Source organism: Felis catus, chromosome B1, assembly GCF_018350175.1.
Source record: "Felis catus isolate Fca126 chromosome B1, F.catus_Fca126_mat1.0, whole genome shotgun sequence".
Classification (NCBI taxonomy): Eukaryota; Metazoa; Chordata; class Mammalia; order Carnivora; family Felidae; genus Felis; species Felis catus.
This window is the reverse complement of record NC_058371.1, coordinates 137538147-137560989: the sequence shown is the minus strand read 5'-3', so window position 1 is coordinate 137560989 and position 22843 is coordinate 137538147. Positions and strand designations below refer to the sequence as shown.

At 43.0% G+C, this 22843-nt stretch overlaps 1 protein-coding gene and 1 pseudogene across 1 annotated transcript in view; one reads left to right on the top strand and one right to left on the bottom strand.

Moving 5' to 3' along the window:
• The first annotated feature begins 1556 nt into the window (after positions 1–1556).
• On the top strand, positions 1557–2287 carry LOC109499090 (annotated as a pseudogene).
• Positions 2288–8151: 5864 nt separating this feature from the next.
• Positions 8152–22843, bottom strand: part of SCD5 (stearoyl-CoA desaturase 5) — a 154648-nt gene continuing 139956 nt past the window's right edge. The window contains exons 4-5 of the mRNA XM_023252983.2: positions 12899–13131; positions 8152–8802 (exon numbers count right to left, since the gene is read on the bottom strand). Coding sequence (XP_023108751.2) covers positions 8612–8802; positions 12899–13131 — 424 coding nt within the window. The 3' untranslated portion in view covers positions 8152–8611. The remainder of the gene's footprint in view (positions 8803–12898; positions 13132–22843) is intronic.

The window sequence follows — 22843 nt, the reverse complement described above, 5'->3', positions numbered from 1 at the left end:
CCATCCATGCATCCATCCATTCACCATCCTTCCATCCATCCATGTATCCATGCATCCATGCATCCATCCATCTATCCATCTATCTATCCATCTGTTCTTCCAATCATTCGTTAACACCTATCAAGCACCTCTCCTCTCTCTGACCCTGTTCTGTGGATTGCGAAAACACTTGGCAATCAAGACCAGCACGGTTTGCATGGCTCTTAAATGTGAGTTGCGAATTCTTTGTGCATCACTTTTTGATGCCATTGTAATAGATTTATAAAATCGAGCCAATTATAGTCAAAACTAGGTGTAGTTTGGGAAAATACTTTCCTGATGAAGATTTTTTTCTTTTTCTTATTTTGGTCATTATTTTTTTCTAAAGGTGGTGGGTTGAGTGAAATTGCAGTGACTTGAGGTGTTATTTGCGGGCTGGTTTGCTGAGGTTCTATGGTAATGCCAGTGGTCTTTCAAGTCTGATGTGCTTTCATTTGATTTTGTTTTTTATGCAAAAGAAATTAGTAAAATGCATTATGATAAGTGGCCTAGAAACTGTAATAAAGAATGTTCTTCTCAATTAAAAGTAGCCTGTAAGTGCTATATATACACCAGCCCAGGAGCACTCATCTATTTAGAGTGGGAAAGCCAAGTGAAAAGGGGGTAGCAGAAAAATAGATAAATATGCGTACTTTCAAAAAAGTAATTATATTTTTACACCTCTTCAGGCTGTCCCATTTTCTCTTTCTGTCTTCTGTGGCAGTGCTGAATTTAAAGCAAATGGAAAAACAACAGACCGAATGTTACAATCAGATTCTATCAATCAGATGAACAAGACAAACTTGTTGGGAAGGTTTAAATTATCTCTCTGTGCACACTCAGCCTAGTTCTAACACGGAGTGTGAATCTTTGGCAGCCAAATCATTATGGCATGTGATGGTTGGTGACCTTATTTTGACGTTTGTTCTTCTTTCCAAGATTTATAATGCTGGAACTTTTGGACACAGCAATGCTCAATTTAAGGCCATCCCTCAAATGGAAACTTAAAAACAAAACAATACAAAACAAAACAACCCCCACCTCCCGCAATTGTTGAGAAATATTTAGCCATTGCAATGGCATTCCAGAAAAATCAACCAGCCTCAGGATTCTGCTTTTCCATCTACAAATGTTTACTTTGCTTCGACAGAGGCAATTTTCTAAGACTACTGTGGCCTGCAGTCTCTTCCTTTTTTTTTTTTTCTTTTATAGGGATACAATATTGGGATGGCTTCCAACCACATGTTTTGCTTGGGTAGAGCAGAATCTGACATTTTCTAAGCTTGCTTGCTATTAATTCCTGTAGTTTTTGATCAAAGAAGGGACCTAAGTAATCATTTGTTTCAGCGGTGACATAGATGCAGAAGTGGAAGTTTTGCATGTTTCTCCTTAGGCTGTTTATCTCCCAACAAAGTAACAATCTAACCATCCCTGGGTTGTGTAAATGTAGGCCACAGAGCCAAATAATGTAAAAAATATATATACAAATAAACACATCAAAATGTCCTGTCCAGAGAGCCGCCCCTGCCACCATCAAGATGGAGACTTTGTACTGGGTCCCGATCTTAGCGCTTGAATGCCCCCAGCTGAAGTTGAAGGTGGTGGTGTCTTATGTCCTCATCACGGGAAGAATGCTTTATGACGTTATTGTTAAACTTCAAAGTATTGGCTCTATGACCGATGAACATGGACATCAGAGGCCAGTAGCTTTCTTGGCCCACAGAGTAAATGGACAATATATTATGGAAGGACTCACATCTAACTTCCTATTTACAGCAGGAGGTTTAGGATTCATAATCCTGGACCGATCAAATGCACCAGACATTCCAAACCTCAGTAAGATTTCTCCTTCTATTCATTGGATTCGTCTGTGTCCTGTTGAGTGTTTTCATGGCTAGAGTATTCATGAGAATGAAACTGCCAGGCTATCTGATGGATTCAAATGCCTTTTGAGAAGAGATCAGTGGATATTGGATTTGTTCCTGTTAATGAAGTTTTAAAGGCTGTACCAATCCTGTGATGCGAACTATGGAAAAGAATGAACAGCGGCAAAAAAGAAGCATCTAGTGGAAACATAGGAAGCATGGTAAAGCTTGAACTAGAATGTCTTCTTGGTCTCAAAGAGACAAACTTATCACAGTATTTTCTCCCTCTGGCCTTTACTGACCTACCACTGAAGTTAAGTGGCATTTTCTTCTTAGTTTTTAATTTCTTAGAGAAAATATACTCCATTTCCACAACTGTAATATTGAATAAAGTGATTACTTTTTATAGCTCCCTTAATGTGTTTTGGAAATGACATTTCTGACTTTCAAAAATTAATATAAAATCACGAAGCAAGATCCCATGGGCTGAGAGAACTCTGGAGAGATGATCAGCTTTACTTATGGTGCTTTGCCTTTAAACAGTACGTTATTTCAGATATGTATGCCAGACTGTTTCATGCACAATAAGATGTATGAAAGAAGCAGAAATAAATAATGTTTCTAATTTAAAAAAAAAAAAAAAAGGCCTGTCCCTTTCAGTGTCTTGAAACTGACCCAAGCCCCTGGCTTCAAATAGACTTTAAAAGGTGGTTGGAAAGAGTCCAATATATCATTGCTTAAAACTTCCCACGTAAAGGTAAAACCAAGGTCTTCACTTTTAAAAATAGTGACCTGAATCCATAAAGGGCAAAAGATCCACTTTGAGATCATTTTTCACCTTGGTTGGCTATGGAGCGTCTGTGTGTACATTCTCGCTAACAAGATGATTTGCCTTGTGTTACAAATTGCTTGGTCCAGCAGGGCCTGTAGAGAACAGTGCGCACACACGTGCTCATTGGTTGGCATATCTGGAAGAACTTTGTGACGCTGGGCTTTTGAATTCAGAGAAATGAGTTGTTGCATTCACAGGCAGCAATTTTGGGACCGGGAGAGATGTGAGTGGGTCTTCTGGATCCCTCCACCTCAAGTGTGAGAAGCCTGCTTGCTGGCACTGGAAAGTCATCACCTACACTGATGATTCACTCTTCCTTTGAGACACTGGATATCCCAGTTTGACAGTTCGTCCTCAGTGATCACAATGATCACAACATGTACCAGAGAGGGTCGCCCCTTCCCTCTCTCCGCCACCCTCACACATGACCTTGTCATACAGCCTGGAAAAAGGAGTGCCCTCTGAAAACACCTCTTCTATGATCCATACACTGTGAGAACCAGCTTTTAAGAAATCTGATAATAAAAATACAACCATGCCCTGCTCCAGTGGGACCCAGCTACTTTGTCCATCGACAGCATAGGATTTGGTGACTCCACCCAGCAGTCAGTGCTTCTATCAGAAAAGCAACTTTGGAGATTTCTCTCAATGACATGAAAAGTAGCCTTGCAGAGGATCAAAAAAGGGAAGGACAGGGACATAGATTTAGTAAATCCTGAGTTGCAGGGATTTCAACCGGTAGTCAAAGGCCAAGTCAGCTTTTTTGCATAGTAACTGTAGGCCTGGAGCTGTAAGGACGGAGACTTTCTCAGGACAGAGGCCTCCTGGCCCTAGCTAACTGGGGCAGCTGTCTGCTGGTCTTTTCCTCTTTAACACATGGGAAGTGAGGCAGCCTGCCTGTGCTGACTGGTCTCCCAGCTGCCCAGGCAGAGGCGTCACGGGAGAGCAAAAGCAAGTGAAAAGACTGTCACTGAGCCACAGTAGCTGCTGGAAAACAGGCTTGCAGCCTTGCCTGCATTTCCCCCCCCCCCCCCCATCCCCCAGCAGCCGCAGGCCAGCGCTTTCCTTCCTCTTGCCTCTGATTTGCAAATTTACAAGTCAGGAACATTCCTGGGGGTGGGGGCAGGATGGTTATGAACTCCCTAGCCCAAGGAGAGAGAGCAGGAGCAAAGTTTCCAGGTCATTTATAGCAGTTCCTTGACGTCGAGGAAAGGGAAGGAAAGGATTTTGACAAATACCTTGAACTAAAAATGGGGAAATTAAAAAAAGGGGGGGCTTATAAAGGTTAGGATACTTCTTTGCTTCCTTGTTTCACATGAGCAGCCACTGAGAAGTCAGCTGGCTTCCAGTGTCTTCTATAATTGAGGACTGGAGTGACATGGATAAATGAACGTCACAGATAATCCGCAAAGCTCATTCTTATCCATTAGCTTCAGCCTCTTCCCTCTCTGGGTCTTCTATCCCAGCTCCTGATAAGAAGAAAAGCAAGTAAGTAAGGCTTGTCCTCTGATGAGGGTGTGAAGGCACAGGAAGGAAGCCAAGGTTCAGAAGGACTCTCAGGGGACTGGACAAAGGCCCTGTGGGTGTGCTGGGTTTCTTCACACAGAGGGGAACGACTCCCAGCTGACGAACCGGGCGGGACAATCTAATCCAGTCCAGTTCCTTTACAGAAGGGCTAGCTGAGGCTCCATTGTAGAGGAGGTGGAACTTTCCTTCTAGCCTCTTAGGGTCAGGCTGGGTCCGAGAATTAAGTTGACATTAAGACAGATTAATGAGAGAAGAGCATACAGATTTTATTATTACATGCTCATGGGAGCCTTCATGGGAAAATGAAGACCCAAAAAGTGGTTGGGCCCAAGTGCTTATGTGCCACATTGGACAAAGAGTATTAATTGTGAGAGAATGCCAAAAATATATGGGGATGCTAAAGGAAGCTAAGAGTTACTTGAACAAGGTTTGTTTGCACTGATTCTCTTGGTGCCTTCTCCCTACCTCTGGTGAGAAGAATGTTTCTTTCCTCCTGATATAGAGAAGGCAGCTCTCACATCAGAGTTTCATCTCTTGCTTTTAGGGAGAAAAAGGGAGATCAGAGGGCCCTTTTTGCATCTGCTGTTTTCAAGTGCTTTATTTATTTATTTATTTATTTAAAATAAGCTCTACCCAGAAGGTGAGGCTTGAATACATGACTTGGAGATCAAGAGTCACATGCTCAGGGCACCTGGCTGGCTCAGTCAGTAGATCATGTGACTCTAGGTAACACACCAAGTTAGATCATGAGTTACAATTTGAAATCTTGCCATTTTTGACAATATGGATGGAACTTGAGAGCATTATGCTAATTGAAATTTGAGACAGAGAAACACAAACACCATATGATCTCTCTTACATGTATAATCTAAGAAAAAAAACCCAATGAACTCACAGATAACAGAGAACAGATTGGTGGGGCATGGGGGTTGACAAAATGGTGAAGGTGGTCAAATGATATATACTTCCAGTTATAAAATAAATATCATGGGGATGTACAGTATGGTGACTACAACTAAGAATATTGTATATCATATTTGAAAAGTTGCTAAGAAAGTAGATCTTAAAAGTTCTCATAAGGAAAAAATTTCTAACTACAAATGGTGAAAGATGTTAACAAGACTTATTACTGTGGTGATCCTTTTGGAGTATACACAGACTTAGCCAGCCAGGTGCCCCCCTCCTTTTTTTTTGCAATATATACAAATATCAAATCATTATGTTGTACACTTGAAATGAATATTGTGTTGTATGTCAATTATACCTCAATTAAAAAAAGGGAGGAGAATTCAAACTGAAATCTTGAACTCCAGTCCAGTGCTATTTCTACTACACCACCAAGCCAAAGCTTTTTACAGTACTTTCTTTCATTAAATTGTTTTTCATGGATTAAGTTCACTTTTGTTGTTTCATTATATTTTGAAAATAAATGAAACACATGCATGTTTTTTTGTTTTGTTTTGTTTACCAAGAACATTCTTTTCAGCCTCAGTCTGTGTTCTCTCACTCAGACTCAATTATTTCCCCCTCACTTTTGACCTCCCAGATTCCAAAAAGGATGGGCACAACTTGAGAGGTGTTTCAAATCCCAAATCAGGCACGTTCCTATCTCTGTTGCTGTTGGTGACCCTTCGGGCTTGGTGGAACCTTAGCCAGAGTCTGGTTTCATCCTCTCTCTTTGTAGAGGACAAAACCGGATCCAGAAAGACTGGTTTTCTCAAGGCCACACAGCCGGCTAGTAGCACACTTGAGTTGACTCTGCCATATCAGGCTAGCTCCATGTAGCTGCCATGACATACATGGATCTCTTCCCCTTGTCTCCCCTCACCGGGATGCATGGGTGGATGCTTCTGAAATAGGCCTTGTAGGACACGGGAGATCAAGGGCAGGACCAACCTCTCTAAGGCCACCTTGGATAGTCTAGGGAAACACCACCCCCTTAGATGCTACTAAGATCTGCAGGGAATGTTAATATGGAAGACTCTAGAGTGATCTAACCTTCATCTAGCCACTCCGTCAACAAAATCATCCCAATCCTCATTCATTGGCACTATTGCAGATATATATGTGGCACTCAGGTTCAGAGGAGTGAGGTTCTGGATTTCTTTTGACCACCTGGGGAATGTCCTCCTTTTGTGAGAAGATTTCAAACAGTTTTTCCAAATGTAGCCTTTTCTATTAATGGACAAGCAATTAAGTTTAGTACATTTAAGGGGTCAAAGATTCACAGAAATACTTCTAATTGAGGTCATTTTAGGTCTTGGGATACAATCACACTCTATCAATACTCCATACAAGGTCTCAGCAATGTGTGGCTGCAATATGAAGCAGATAGAAAACACACAGTCATATTCAAAGGGTCCAATGGCTGGAATCCCACTCAACTGCAGGCAGGCTCAGAAGTCTGTATCTGATGGCAGGGGCACAGGTGCTTCAAGGCCAAAGGGCAGCACGAGGGAAAAGTTGGGGGGCAGGACTGGAGGGAGAGATGAGCCCATCGCCCATGCCCCTGGTCATCACTACTGGGGCCTGGTGGGGTCAGGGAAGGAAGATGTCCTTCATGTTCTTTTGGGTGACAGGTAGGAATAAAGGTTCCCATTTGTCAGCTGGAAGCAATACAAATGACAGTGTTGGTGAGTGAGAAGTGGGGAACGACACCACTGAGGGTTAAGCATTCCAAAAAAAAAAAAAATAGTCAATTTTCCCTCCGGCATAAGGCTGATGGGATACAGGAGGCCTGGTCTTAGGGGTGTTGTTAGTCCAGTGCTCGAATCAAATGGGAATCACGTGGTTATCATGGAGCTTCAGGTACCCCTGAGAGAACATCCTCTGAACAACATTTAAGCACCTGGTCAAGAACACCAATGAATTAATAATCATTTATTGTAAATCACTCATAGTGTACACATTATTAATGGCAAATAAACACCTGCTGGATGAAGAACTTCATTGTGACAATTTCCGGTTGGCATCACTTCTTTTTCAAACATTTTAAATTAAAATTCCAAATTTCCACCTTTCCCGAAAAGATCTATCTTCGAAGTGCTCCAACATCTTTCTTTTGCTCTAACAACTAAAACAAAGGGCACGCGGTCCCATTAATTCAACATGCTCTTTACAAGGCAACTTAACACACAACATTTTTTTTACTTCAGAAGCTACATAATGATCACTTTATATTTTGCTGCAAAATCAATGAAGGCTGCATGCAGGGGAAACATTAGTACACACTGAGTTCTAGATAACTGTCGGTTATTAAGATCTGATGGCCTAGTGTGGAAAATTAATATGCTTATTTAGCAGTAGTAGCTAAAGTACATGCATCAGTGGCTGGGATCAATTAGAATATAAATTAGATGTTTAAACATTTAAATGAGAGCTTAATTTGAGCTTAATTTTATGTCTGGCACATCTGCGTTATACACCTTTAAAATGACAATAGCAAAGAGAACAAAATCAAACACCTAAACAGGCACTGATTTATAGGGTTGGATGGCCATAATCGGGACACAAAACTAGCCGGGCAGTGAACAGATCTCTTTGGAAGCAAAGACAGTGGAACATTAACAAGCTGTAAACAGGGCAAGAAAATAAGAGGGCCATTTCCTGTCATTTTTGAAAGTTTTCAATTCTCTTATTTAAATTTTTTTTTAACGTTTATTTTATTTATTTTTGAGACAGAGAGAGACAGAGCATGAACGGGGGAGGGGCAGAGAGAGAGGGAGACACAGAATCGGAAGCAAGCTCCAGGCTGTGAGCCATCAGCCCAGAGCCCGACACTCTCTGGGGCTCGAACTCACGGACCGTGAGATCGTGACCTGAGCCGAAGTCGGACGCTTAACCGACTGAGCCACCCAGGAGCCCCTCAATTCTCTTATTTAAAAAACAACAAACACACAGACACAGTAATTACAAAACAGAAACATTCTTTAGTTACTTAGACCCTCTCTTTTGTCTTCTACCTTCAGATAATGTGTTTAAAAACAGTGCTGGGGTTAACTGGTAGAAAAGAAAGCAAATGCTCTCCTGAATCACACTGAAAGAATATTAAATTCCTTCATCCTGCCAGGGTTAACATCACATTCAAGCACATGACTATGTGTGTTTGACATATTGTAGCTACAACGATTAAATCACATGTTCACACTCTAATGTTAAAATCATAGTTACATTGATGCTAAAAACTTTTTTTCATTGATAGTTATATCTTGACATTATTTTGAGACAAACGAAAAGTTCCCAAACCACATAGATTCCTTTCCCTCCCCAGCCTCTACCCCCTCCCACATCCAATGAACAAGAGAACTATAGGAACAAAAGCCATGAACTAAGGTATCAATGGCAAACATGTTGGATGCCAGTTCCAGGTTCAAGTGCTGCCGTCTCCAGTCCTGGCTTTCCGGGCCTTGATCATTGGCTTGGTTGCTCGTTTGCGGTCAGTGGCCAGTCCCAGCCAGCACATGAGGTCAATGAACCAAGTGGTTGGGTTGAAATTTAAGCCAAATTCACTCGCAGAGTAGTCAAAGGGAAAGGTATGGTGGTAATTGTGGAAGCCTTCACCTAGAAGACAAAGTGGGTATTGAAATAACCCCTCCCCACCTCTCTGCACAGATTTATTTTCCCCCCTCGTCTGCTGAGAGTCTACCATGTGCAAGGCACTATGTCAGGCTCTCTGGGCAGCAGAAGACTTGGTGTCTGCCCTTAGGAAGAATTTACTTAGTTGGCTAGACTAAATCTGAACAGATTTAAAAAAAAAAAAAAAGGTTATCAGCGCAGAGTCACAAGATTAATTTCCCCGTATGAACAGCTACCATGATTTCGGAGCTGTACTTAGTAAGCTCAATGCTAAATGACTGATAACAGATCCTCCTTTTGATGTATGTTCATAAAAGGAAAATAGTCTCTGTGGGCTGGAGTGATTAAAGGAAGGCTCGTTGGGAGAGCTTGGATGACCCAGAGGAGCCCTGTTCAGATAGGTAAGTAAACTGAGGAGCCGGACTTTTACATGTCCCAAATCTGCCCATATATTATTCCACCACCACCCCCCACCTGCCCACCAGTGAATAGCTTTTCCTCTCTTACTTTTTTTTTTTTTAAATTAAGGTGTTTTCAGGAGGGATCTCAGGGAGTCTTTCATTTGACTTTTTTAAACAGCTTTATTGAGATATAATTCACCATATAATTCATCCATTTGAAGTACAATTTAATGGCTTTTAGTATTTTCACAGAGTTGGGCATCCATCACCACGATGAATTTTATAACACTTTCATTACCTAAAAGGAAGCTCCACACTCCTGAACTGTCATCCCCCAACCATCCCCCCCATCCCTCCAGCCCTACTTTCTTTCTCTGTCATGGTTAATTTTATGTGTCAGACTGGCTGGCCGAGGCACGCCCGGATTAAACATCTCTGTGTGGTGTGTCTGTGGGGGTGTTTCTGGATGAGATGAGCATTTGAATCAGTGAACTCAGTAAAGCAGATTACCCTCGCCAGTGGGGGTGGGCATCACTCAATCCGTTAAGGGCCTGAACAGAACAAATGGTGGAGGAAGAGGAATTTGCCCGTTTTTTTCTGACTCACTGACTGAACTGGATCTATCTCTTCTTCCCTTGCCCTCAGACTGGGATTTACATCATCTGCTCCCCTGGTTCTCGGGCCTCTGGACTCCAATTTAATCATATCACCGGCTTTCCTGAGTCTCCAGCTTGCAGACGGCAGATTGTGGGATTTCTCAGCTCCCCTAATCATGTGAGCCAGCTCCTCATAATAAATCTCTCTCCCCTCCCCTCTTCCCCTCCCCCCTCCCCTCCTTCTTTCCCTATGCATACACACACACACACACACACACACACACACACATACATATATACATATGTGTCTATATGTATACATACATATATATACACACGAAACAGGAGGCTACCTATTTATGTCCTACAAATATATACCTATTTATATTTATATAGATATTGTACTGTTTCCCTATATATATGGGGATTTATGATGAGGAACATATAATATATATTACAATATATATAAAAACTGAATAGTGTGTGTATAACATATATATACATATACATACATGTACTGATTCTGTTTCTCCGGACAACCCTAATATAATCTCTGTAGATTTGCTTATTCTGATCATTTCACACAAACAAAATCATACAATATGTAGCCTTTTGTGACTAGCTGCTTTCACTTAGCATCATGCTTTCAAGGTTGTAGCAGATATCAGTACTTCATTTCCTTTTATTGCCAGATAGTATTCTGTTGTATGGATGTGCCATACTGTATTTATCCATCCATCAATTGACAGACTATTGGATTATTTCTGCTTTTTGGCTATTACGAATAATATTGCTATGGACAGTCATATACAAGTTTTTGTGTGGACATATATTTTTATTTCTCTTTGTGTATGAATCTGGGAGTGGAGTTGTTGGATCACATGATAACTATTTTTAACCATTTGAGGAACTGCCAGATTTCTCCTTCGCTTCTTTTTTTTTTTTTTCAACGTTTTTTATTTATTTTTGGGACAGAGCGAGACAGAGCATGAACAGGGGAGGGGCAGAGAGAGAGGGAGACACAGAATCGGAAACAGGCTCCAGGCTCTGAGCCATCAGCCCAGAGCCCGACGCGGGGCTCGAACCCACAGACCGTGAGATCGTGACCTGGCTGAAGTCGGACGCTTAGCCGACTGCGCCACCCAGGCGCCCCTCTCCTTCACTTCTTAAATAGGCCCTGATCATCATGTAGTTCTTCTATTGACCACAGCCGAAGGATCTTGCTCTGTAATGAATATATCAGATGGATGGAACTGTGGTTTGCAGTTTTCTTCTTTTAATTTTTTATGTTTATTCATTTTTGAGAGAAAGAGAGAGGGAGAGAGAGAAAGAGCGAGACAGAGCATGAGCAGGGGAGGGGCAGAGAGAGAGGGAGACAGAATCTGAAGCAGACTCCAGGCTCTGAGCTGTCAGCACAGTGCCCTACGCGGGGTTTGAACTCACAAACCGTGAGATCATGACCTGAACCCAAGTCGGATGTCCAACCGATTGAGCCACCCAGGCGTCCCTGCAGTCTTCTTTTTAATTTAGGTCTTCTTTACCCTGCTCCTTTCACCCTCATAATTTTTAGTGTTTTTCCTGCACTACAGTGTAGTATAGAGGAGTCTCCCCTGCTATTGTCAGAAGCAGACACTGTTCTGAGAACCTGTGCGTACCCGCCATCTATCACACAGTTCAGTGTAACGGGAGCCTTTCCAGGACCTTAATGAAGAAAACTGACTAGGAGCCCCGTGTTGACCTGGGTGGACTTAAAACCAGTACCCAGCTCTTCAAGGCCAGTGCCATGGTCACATTCCTTGGGTTTTCTGGTCCACCATCCCCACATCAGATGGTAACAGTCCATCTTGTCCCCTTGCTGTCTGCTCTCAGGGTCAACACTGGATATGGCCCCCCTCACTGCAGTCCAGGAAGAAGTAGAAGCATCAGAAACTCCTTCCAAGACACTTTTCTCTCTGCTTAGCTGGTTGGTCCCACAGTTAAATTTGGGTGCTTATTCCACCTCAGATTGCTGTTGTCAACACGGGGTCCGAGCCTAACAATGTGGTGGGAGAAACTCTGCTAGATGATGCAGAGACCATTGCTACTTAGCCACAGGGCCTTCCCTTCCTGGGGCCGATCTCAATGCTCAAGGCTCAGCTTACCAAGAAGCTTGAGTTACTTCTAGAAAGATACAGCTAATGTCTACTTATTACTTACTATGTTTCAGCCACAGTGCTCAGTGCTTTAATGGGTATTAACACCTATAGTCCTCAGATCTCTGAGCTAGCTGCTATGATTCTCCCCATTTTAAAAACGAGGATGTAAATGTACAGGAGGGACAAGTAACTTCCTAAGACCATAGGCTAGTCACAAACTAAGCACTTATTTCATGCTAAGCACTGTTGCAAAGACTATGTATTAGCTCATCTAACCCTTTGGTGACCCCAGGAAGCAGGTGAATGCTATGATTATCTTCACTTTGCAGGAGAAGACACAAGGTGCGGAGGAGCCAGATAACTCTCCCAGAGAGTAAGTGAAGGAACCAAGACTCAACCAAAGTTGTCAGAATCCAGCGGCCTCGCTCCGAACCATTCTGTGGCACCATGAGATGCCACACTCTTGTTTCTTCCCGTCTCTCTGAAGGCCTTTTTTCTTACAGTCGGTCAAATGATTGGACAGCTGAATGGTCAGGGCAGTTTGAGAGAAAAGCCAGCTGCTACTCCCCCATTAGGAAAAATTTCACGGTAAAAAGAAATAGCTCCTAATTATTGATCACTTACTATATGACAGACATTTTACTAAGCAGTTTACATATAGTATCTATCTTACAGCATATCTGTATTGCATATAGCAGTTTACAGATAGTATCTATCTTCGTAACATCCCTACGAAGTAAGCATCACTCTTCCCATTTCACAGATGAGAAAACTCTAAATCAGAATGATTAGGTGACTTGCCCAAGAACCAGGATTCTAATACCGAAGCCCAAGTTCATCCCACCTGACTCCATTCCACTGCCTCTCTTTACAGAGTCCAGAAAACCTTTGGAAGGTTAAGAAAATCTGAGCTGCCATGCTCCCCATTGGCTCTCACACCCCTACTCACCAATGGCACCCAGGGTGACGAGTGGGTTCTGCCGAGGGCTGATGTGCTTGTCGTAGGGCCGGTTTCCATACATGTGGGCAGCACTGTTGACCAGCCAGCTGATGTTGAGTGAGATGGTATAGCGGAGGATGGAGGCCAAGAAATAGGAGTTCCACAGACTCTCTTCCCAGGCACACCAGGGTACCAGCGTGGGGATCACAAAGCACATGAGCACCACAGTGATCTTATAGTACCTGGAAGGCAGGACATTACACTACCATCAGGCACCTGTTGATGGTGGCAGAAATGAGATGAACAAGCTACATACAGGAAAAGCCAGGAATTGTGCCCATCAATTCCTTCAACTCTTTCTGGATAAGAAGTACCCTGTTGTGTGTTGCTCTGTACAAGGGTCACAAACCCATATACCTACAAGGCAACACGAGTAACCCAAATTTGAGAATTAGGATGGGTAGAATGCTATGGAAAGTGGTAGGACCTGTAGCATACTTCGGAAGAATTTCAACATAAAACAATCCATGCTGTGCTGGTGAAATCCGGGTATCTCAGAGCTACATTTCTCCTATAGGTCACCAGTTCGACAACTCCTAGCTACTTCCTTGACCAGTCAATCAACTTGGTACTCAGGTTTTCTTTCCTAAATGATTTCAAGGAATATGTATTTCTTGAATAATTTCCAGGCACATTATTTTGTACTAATGTAGCCTGGCAAAAAGGTAAACAATCCAATCCCCTCTCAAAAATGTTCTCTGTTCACTGGTGATTACATTCCAGGTCAGCATAAAAAATAAACAATAGTATAAGAACAAGCATGACCACATAAAAAGTAATCTTTAAGAAGAAACCATCAATAGTTTGATTTCCAGACCTATGTATACAGGAAACATTTACTGAGCACTTACTATTTGCCACACCATGAATACTGATGATACAAAGACAAATTCGACACAGTCCCTGTCCCAGGTTTCAGTCAGGTGGAACCACTGTTCCCCACCCTCTAGCCATGTGGCACCAGCTCTATGCAGGCACAGGAAAGGGACTGGGATATGAGTTCATAGCTCTTTCCTCCCTGGCCTCACACTGGCTAATCGAGCTTCCAGAAGGCTAATGTTAAGGTGCATATGTATGAAATGGGAGGTGGCAGTGTGAGGGAATGTCATTCAGGAGGTAGAAGACTTGAACTTGAGTCTAGATCTGATTCTGGATGTTGTACAAGTCTTTTTTTTTTTTCCTTTCACTCTCCTCTTATGCACAGTTAGATGATTCCACAAAGAGCACAGCATGAAGGCTTGTATGGATAGTCTATTTTGGGAAGAGTGAGACAGGGAAGGAAGGAATGCCAAGCCAGGGGTGCCCGTGCTTTGGACACCTGAACTTGGACCATGATGGGACAGATTATACCTCAGAGTTATTCTCTCAAGGAAAGAAAGAAGGGATATTTTCCCATTGGTTCCAACTCCCTCCTGGTCAAGTGATGTCACATGGGATATTAGCTCCCTCACCTTTCCACGTTTGCTCAGGTCAGAATGGTTGAGTGCATTTCTGGAAGCATCTCAGGTGGAAGTGGCAAAGCAACCAGACAGGAAATAAGAAATAAGCAGTCCAGCTGAGCAAGGTGCTGTTGGTTACACCTGAGCCAGCAAGTGGCTGCAGCAACAGCTGGAATGAAAAGATGGGCAGAGAGTAGGAGGTGGGGCACAAGAGGTGTCCAACACAGGTAGTAATTATAATACCTCTAGGGGTTCTTGTGAGGATCTAATAACTAATGTATACTATGTGCATATTATGTGTCACAGCTATTCTGAGACCTTTCCATGTACTGACTCATTTAATTCTAATAAAAACTCTAGGAGGAAGTGACCATTATTATCACCATTCTACAGAACAATGGAAAGATTATGTAGCTGGGCAAGGTCACAAGACTAAGAAGTGGTAGGACCAAGATTCAGATCCAGGCAGAAACACTTCAGAGACTATCATGCTATTCTGCTTTTGCAGATGAAATCATGTGTGTAAGTGTGTTTTGCAGATTGCTAGCTGCATGTGTCAGTTCCCATAAAATTTGCTTCTCTTGGGCAACATGTTAACCCATCAGCACCCATTTTCAAGTCACTGGGATACAAGATGGCTGAATTTTAGTGGAAAGAGGGTACTTAGGAGGTCAGATGAGTGGGCTATGGCAACAGGCAATGAAGGGATTGGTGGTCTTAGATTAGGCTCCCTAGAGTCACATGCAGAAGGATTTTGGAGACTGGTCTTGAGAGATACTTGTAAGGAAGGGAGGAAGGCAGGTTGGACTGAGGCAGCTCATCCACAGTGAGTTTCAGCAGATCCAACAGGGAGCTCTAAAGGATGACCCTTTAGAGTTGTCCCAAATTGAAAGGTATACCTGCATCATCCAGCCTTTGGCCTCAGGGTGCAGGGTGTAGGGCAGTTCCATGTGGGCAAGGGCAATGCCCAGAGAGGACAGTAGCTGTGAGGTGGGAGCATCAGCTGAAGAGGGGATCTGGGTAAAGCACGCAGATACTGGGCAAGGCCCTGGGGAACTGGTGGTCAGCATGTGGAGGGACGGGGGGAGGTGTTTTTATGTTGTAAAGCATCATAGAATGGTAAACTCCCCAACTTTGCCATTTCCTACTGTGGTATCTTGAGTAAATTATTTAATTGCACCGAGCCCCAGGTTTCTCTTCTGTAAAACGTGGTATTAACAAATTTACTGAGTTCCCACTATGTACCAGGTTCTGTCCTGGTACTAGAGATATAAAGTGAACAAATCAGACAAAATCCCTGCCCTTGGTGAGCAGGGGTATTCTGGTAGGAAGATTTGATAAATACATGTATTATGTATATACCATATAAAAATTTGCACATATGTATATTCTGGCAGGGGAGAGAGCTAATAAACAATATAAATAAATAATATATAAAACATGTTAGTGTAAATACTAAGATAAAAATAAAGCAGAGAAGGAGAATATGAAGCCAAGGGCAAGTGCTGAAATTTAAAATAGGGTGTTGAGGGAAGGACTTAGTGACATTATGGCTTTTGAGTAAAGATATGAAAGAAGTGAGAAGTTAACCATGTGGCTAAATGGGGCAGAAATTTCCAGGCAGAGGAAACCACAAGTACAAAGGCCCTGCAGCAGGGTGTTCCTGGCACATTCAGGGACAAGCAAGAGAGTTGGGGCTGAAGCAGGTGAACGAAGGGGAGAATGTAGAAAATAAGAGAAAAATGGTGGGTTGAGTCACAGAAGGTGTGAGAGGTCATCAAAAGGGTTTCAACCTTTACTCTGAGTGAGATGGAGCCTTGGGCAGGTTTGGACTGAAGGAGCAGGGTGACCTGACTTATAGGTTAGCAGGGTCACCCCGAATGTTGTGTTGAGAATGGACTGTGGGAGGAGAGGCAGAAGCAGGGAGAGTAATTAGGAGGCTGCCACAAAATCCGGGCAGGAGAAGATGTTGGCTTGGACCAGAAAAGGGGTGGTGGGTGTGAAAAATAGTCAAATTCTGGATATATTTTGAAAATAGAGTGACAGGACTTGTTACCAGACTGAATGTTGGAGAGAAAGGAGTCAAGGATGATATTAAGAATGGAGATGTCATTAGCCAATAGGAGGAAGCATGGAGGGAGTGCTGGTTTCGAGCAGCATATGAGAAGCTAGATCTTACACATGTCAGGTGGGAAATGCCCACTACACATTCAAGGGGCGAGGTCAAGTAGACAGCTTGATATTCAGGTCTGGAGATCAGAGGGTGCTCTAGAGAGAGGTTTGACAGGAACAGAAATTTGGAATTCATTAGCATATTAATGTATGACACTCACATGCAAACATTTTTTTCATCTGAGTTCCACAATAGCCTTGTGAGATATCTATCTATCTATCTATCTATTATTTATTTACTTTTAAATTTTACTTAAATCCAAATTAGTTAACATACAGTGTAGTACTGGTTTCAGGAGTAGAACCCAGTGATTTATCACTTACCTATAACACCCAGTGCTCATCCCAACAAGTGCCCTCCTTAATGCCCATCACCCATTTAGCCCATCTCACCACCCAAGGTGGAAGTTCCTCCATCCCTGTAAGGAACTTATTTATTTGTAGGACATTTCTGGAGCTCCAGAGAGGTCATGGGACTTCCTCAAGGTCATACTGGTTGTACAAAGCACAGGCATCTTGCTACTTACTTGGCTTACCAAGAACAGGACACAGGGGATGGGTAAACTTACCCAGAAGTAAACCAGGCCAGAGTGTGGAATCTGGCCATTGTCCTAAGAGTTACACATATTTGAGTAAAGATACTACATTCCAGCTGGACTGAACTTCTTCCCATTCCTCAGGCACCACCTTTTCTATGTCCCCTGTGTCTATGACACTCTTGGCCTGGCTTACTTGATGCTTCCAAATATCAGTCTAAACATCACTTCCTCTGGGGGGAATTTCCTTGGTCCACCAGAGCAGGCGGGGTGCCCCTACCCAGTGTTCCTGTTGCATGTTGTACTTCTCAGCTTCATACTTGCCGGTGTAGTAAGTGGTTTGAGGCGAGGCCTCAGCCATGAATGCACATTTGAATCAACCGGGTGAACATTTAAAAATGACTGATGTGGGAACCCACGGCAGACCAGCTCAATCGAATCAGAATTTCTGTTCTGGACCTTGATATTTTTAAAGTCTCTCCATTGCAGACAGACATTGATGGTAGCCTCCCTATAATCCACCCCCATCCTTTCTTTCTTGTTGGAATATCCTGATTTTGTTCAGATATCGAACTGTTCTCCCTGCAGCCATGTCTTTCAGGGAATGTGGACTCTACCCAGGACGTGAGTCCTGATTGGCTTGGAGCAATCAGTGGTGATCTCATTCACTTTCCCAATAATTAATTTGGGAATTAGCCAATAGCGGTCAATAAGATATGAGGGGAAATGGGTATAATTTTTTTAAAGGGAAATAACAAATGTTGGTAAAGATGTAGAGAAATTGGAACCTTTATGCATTGCTGGTAGGAATGCCAAATGATGCAGCTGCTATAGAAAACAGTTTCTCAAAAGTTTAAACATCGAATTATCATACGACCCAGTGATTCAACTCCTAGGTGTATGTTCAGAAGAATGCGAGGCAGGGATTTCAACATATATCTGTACACTAATGTTCATAGAAGCGTTATCCAGAGTAGCCAAAAGGTGGAAACAGGCCAAGTTTCCATTAATAGATGAGTAGATAAACAAAATGTTATATATATGTATACACAATGGAATATTATTCCACCATAAAAAGGAACAAAGTTTTCATATATGCTATAACATGCATGGATGGATGGACCTTGGAAACATGTTTAGGGAAATAAACTAGACACAGAGGACAGATATTGTTATAATTCCACTTACATGAGGTACCTAGAATAGGCAAATTCATGAAGACAGAAAATAGAGTAGATGTTTCTAGGAGCTGGAGGGAAGGGGATGGAGAAAGGGAAGTCCCTGTTTCATGGGTATGGAGTTTTTGTGGGGAATGATGAAAAAATTTGGGGTATAGATATTACTGATGGTTATACAACATTGTGAATGTACTTAATGCCACAGAATTGTACACTTATGGTTAAAACAATAAATACTATGTTGTGTATATTTCACCACAATAAATAAGAGCGAGATGAGAGAGTGTTTTCTTAACCACAGAAAGAACACATGGGCAGAGATGGCCTCTCTTTTTTCACAGTGACACCAGGACCTACTACAGCCATCTGTGACCGTGAACAAAGACCAGGAAGAAGACTGAAAAACAAAGCAAACCCCTTAGGCTGACAGAGCAGAAAGATGGAAAGGTTCCTTGAATGAGCCACGGAACCAACGAACCCCAGAGTGGTTTTATCCCCGATGTCTTATTCTGGAACGAGCCAGCTGAGTCGGGACCTTCTGTGGGGTAGCTGAACGCATTCTAGTATCTGTAGTGGACACTCATGCCATCTCGATCTCCTTTCAGTTGAGAGTCGCTGGCCGTGCTGCCTCTGCTAGAAAGAGCTGTCCTGCCCTAGGTCACGCCCTCTCCTAACAACCCTGTCCAGTGACTTACCTTACATAAGGGGAGTAGTCCATTGCCCAGGCAGGCCCACTGCTTCACCTCTCAATGACTCTAAATGTCACCCCAACTTCAGAGCCCACAGTAAGGTAGGCCGAGGCCTTTGTTGGGACCAATCGGGGCCCAGCTTCCTCCTTTGCCCAATCCCGTATCCATCACTTCTTCCCCAGGTGTTGACCCCAAAGACTCTCTCCATTACACTTCTTGTGATGTAATATCCACCTCAGAGCCAGCTTCTGAGGTAACCTGTCCTGTGACATGGATACACTGCTGGGCCAGCAGAGTCCAGCAAAAAGGCACGCTCCAGAGCCCAGCACAGGGGCTTGCACAGAAGCAGGCACTCCTACGTATTTGTGGGACAACTAAGTAAATGATTCTCAGCTTCTCAGGTACATAAAAACACTATAGACACTCAGTAGGGCACAAAGCAAGAGAGATAAAATGCCCAGTTTTCCAAAAAACAACACAAACCACACAGTAAATGTGTAGCCTGCTTTGGGGTCCTTCATGAGATGCTTATCTCTTGGATTGGTGCAACACAGGATTGTGACTATGAAGCCAACAACTTGATTAGAGATATCTGTGCTTATCTGTGCCCCAAACCCCAGCTTCCAACAAGTTTCACTGTGAAGTGTCGCGGCTCCAGTTTAACAGAATGATTTCTGAGCATGAGCTTCTAAGTCATGCTCTGAGCTGCCAAATGTGGCAAAACACTGGCAATATTTTAGACAACAGCCAATCTAACAGGTTTGGCCTTGGTTTAGAAGGTGGGTAATTTCCTGCCTTCCTGTGAACACTCAGACCCTGAGATAGGAGAAGATTCCTGATATCATCAAGGGAGAACAAGACAATGGGTAAGGACTAGAGAGAAGGGTTGGCGTGAATCCAAGAATGACCTAAGGAAGAGTAGTTCTCTACCACAGATTTGAAACCAGAGGACCGTGGGTTTGAGTACAAAACACAAAAGCCAAAGTACTCAAGCTCACTCTACACGCAGCCCTGGAGCACCTTTCTATCACTTTAAAGTGACAGCTTAGGGGTGCCTGGGTGGTTCAGTCGGTTAAGTGTCTGACTCTTGGTTTCAGCTCAGGTCATGATCTCGTGGTTTGTGAGTTCAAGCCCTGAGTCAGGCTCTGCACTGGCAGCGTAGAGTCTGCTTGGGATTCTCTCTCTCCCTCTCTCTCTGTCCCTCCCCTGATCACTCTCTCTCTGTCTCTTAAAGTAAATAAATAAGCTTTAAAAAATTTTTTTAAGTGACGGCTTATCAGAACAGACCTACACCAGATGTTGGAACCTGTCCCATTCCCACCATCTCACAATTCCTCATCACACGAATTCCACAGCGGGAAGATGGTTTTCTGCATTTAGCTCAAGATAAGAAGTTCATTCACACACACAATCAAACACCATCACACACCATGACGCTCCAGTCCAAGTAAGTTTCAGTGGTAGGACACAAATGAAGATATGGGCCCTCATCTTGCAACTTTGTCAATGCTTTGAAAATCCTTATTTCAATAAACTGGATCACAATAAAGAGAACTGAAACATTAAAAATAGACTTGGGGTGCTTGGGTAGCTCAGTTGTTTGAGCGTCCAACTCTTGATTTTGGCTCAGGTCTGGGGCCCTGCTTAAGATTCTCTCTCTCTCTGCCCCTTTCCACTGCTTGTGTTCTCTCTCTCTCATTCTCTAAAAAAACTAAAACTAAAACTAAAATTAAAACTAAACTAAACTAAAAATAGACTTCAGACAAAAAACTTACTCTATGGAGAAGAAAGGATTTGGGATTTCTTTCTTTTTTTTCTCTCTCACGGTTCCCAAATCTGGGTGTGCTAAGCATCCTAAAACCCTTTTTTCTTTAGATGAAAAAGAAATTGCTGTTCTCTGCCTGCAAGCATTTCCTATTGCTTGACTAACCTAAGCACAGCGGTCCAGAGCCAGTGGCGTGTGAGATCTCCAGAGGGAAAATCATGAGAGCACGAAGGAAGGGGAAATAGCTGTCGACTGCTGACTTCTGAGGGGGGCTGGCCTGAGGAAACGTGAAAAGAAGCAAATATCACCACGGGTGGGGGAGGAATTACAGCCCCACAAACATATCCTAATGATGAGCAATGAGCTGTCATTGGCATCCTGATTAAACTTGTTTGGTTTTGTGATTTCACTTAAAGCCTAGCCAGAAATTCATTTTCCCTACAACTTTTGCCTCTTGTAGGGAACCAGGCAAAATCATCTGGCTGCTTACTCAACATTCATTTAGGGGGCAGATAATATGCCCTGGCAGTTTGTAAATGGAATGGATGGAACACTCTCTCCGCCCTGCTTTGTCCCCCTCTGGCATGGCCCACAGGGAGGGGAAAGATGTGATTCATTTGGATGCAGACCAGACCCAAAGGTGGAAGCCCCCTGATGGGGGAGCTCTTTGGAGTGTTCGAGAAAATCTTCCAGGCTCTTTGAATCGTTTAGGTTGAAAATGGGCTCCGCTGTTGTGATTTTACCTCTTGATTTTACCTCTCTGGTGTTGCAGTGGCTTTAGGTGAGACAGCTCATGATGACTGCATTTGAAGTGTGCTCTGCAAGTCTTAATCAGTCTAGATTTGGCTCTGACCCTCAATTAGTCTTGACATTACTTCCCCTGTGCTACTTCATGATAAGCATTCCCGTAGAAAAAAAAATCTTCTAATTGGACTATCTAGATGCATAATCGTCATCTTCTGGATGCCTCTTCTGCCCCATGAAGGAAGCAGAGATGGGGAACGGCTACTCCATGAAAACGACTCTGTTGGAAACTTGAGACGCAGTGGGCAAAAGACGTGTTTTTATTTTCTCTGTGACCTTCCGCTTTATTCGCTTTTGAGGTCTGAATATGGAGGTTAGTTGCATCCATCCACTTGAATTTAATCTGTCTTTGTACAAATGGTTTGCATTCATTCGCTGAGCAGCAGCTTAAAAGATAAACACAATCGTTTCAGAATTTCAACACAAAGAGCATTATTTGTACCTCACTAACAATGAAGTGCTTAAAGAAAAGACCCAGGCATGCTGATTGCCGAGACTGAGTAAGGAGGGTTAAAAGGCCTCTTTCCTTTTTCAAAGCTTTGATTCCATCATAGTAAGTAGACGGCAAGTTCTTTGTGGGCAGGAATTGTCTTGATCCAAGTCATGTCGCCCTCAGTTTCTTGAACACAAAATGCTCGTTAACACAGCAGGTGCCCAGTAAGCAGCTGAATCGTTGACCTGTGCCAGAAGGAATGAGGCCAAGGATCCATCTGTCTTTGGCGAAAGCAATTAGGTCAGTTCCATCCTCCTAATGGTTTGCTACTTAGAGCTTCTCTAGTTGTCTCAATACAAGTTTAAGTTCATTAGACTGATGTTCTGTTCTCTCTCCGGGCTCTTGGTCTCTGTCTTTGTCTTTCTCTGCCCTTCCTCCCACTCACCTGCTTCCCTCCCTTCATGATTAGTTCACAATTGTTCTCAGTAAGTCATTGGAACACAGACTAATTCCTGACGGTATGTAGAATCGGATGACTAAAATGAACACTTAAAATTGTGTACAGAATAATTTTTTAAACTAAGTTGTTGCTGCCTTGCCACTTTCTCTCACCTTTAAAACTGCGTTCCATTTTCATCCTTGCTGCCTGAGATAAAGTGAGCACCGCAGGAAGAAACATAACCACGTTTCTTAATCTGGGGCCTGTGAAATTGTGTGCAAACGCGTTTGTGTATTTCCATTTGCTGGGGTTCAAAGTCCACAGCTTTCAGCAAATTCTCGAAGGATACTCGGTTTTCAAGACCCCAGACATTGGATGAGGTTGTTGATGAACTTTGATTTTCTTTGTTTACTTTAGAATTTGGCTTAGGACTTAAGAA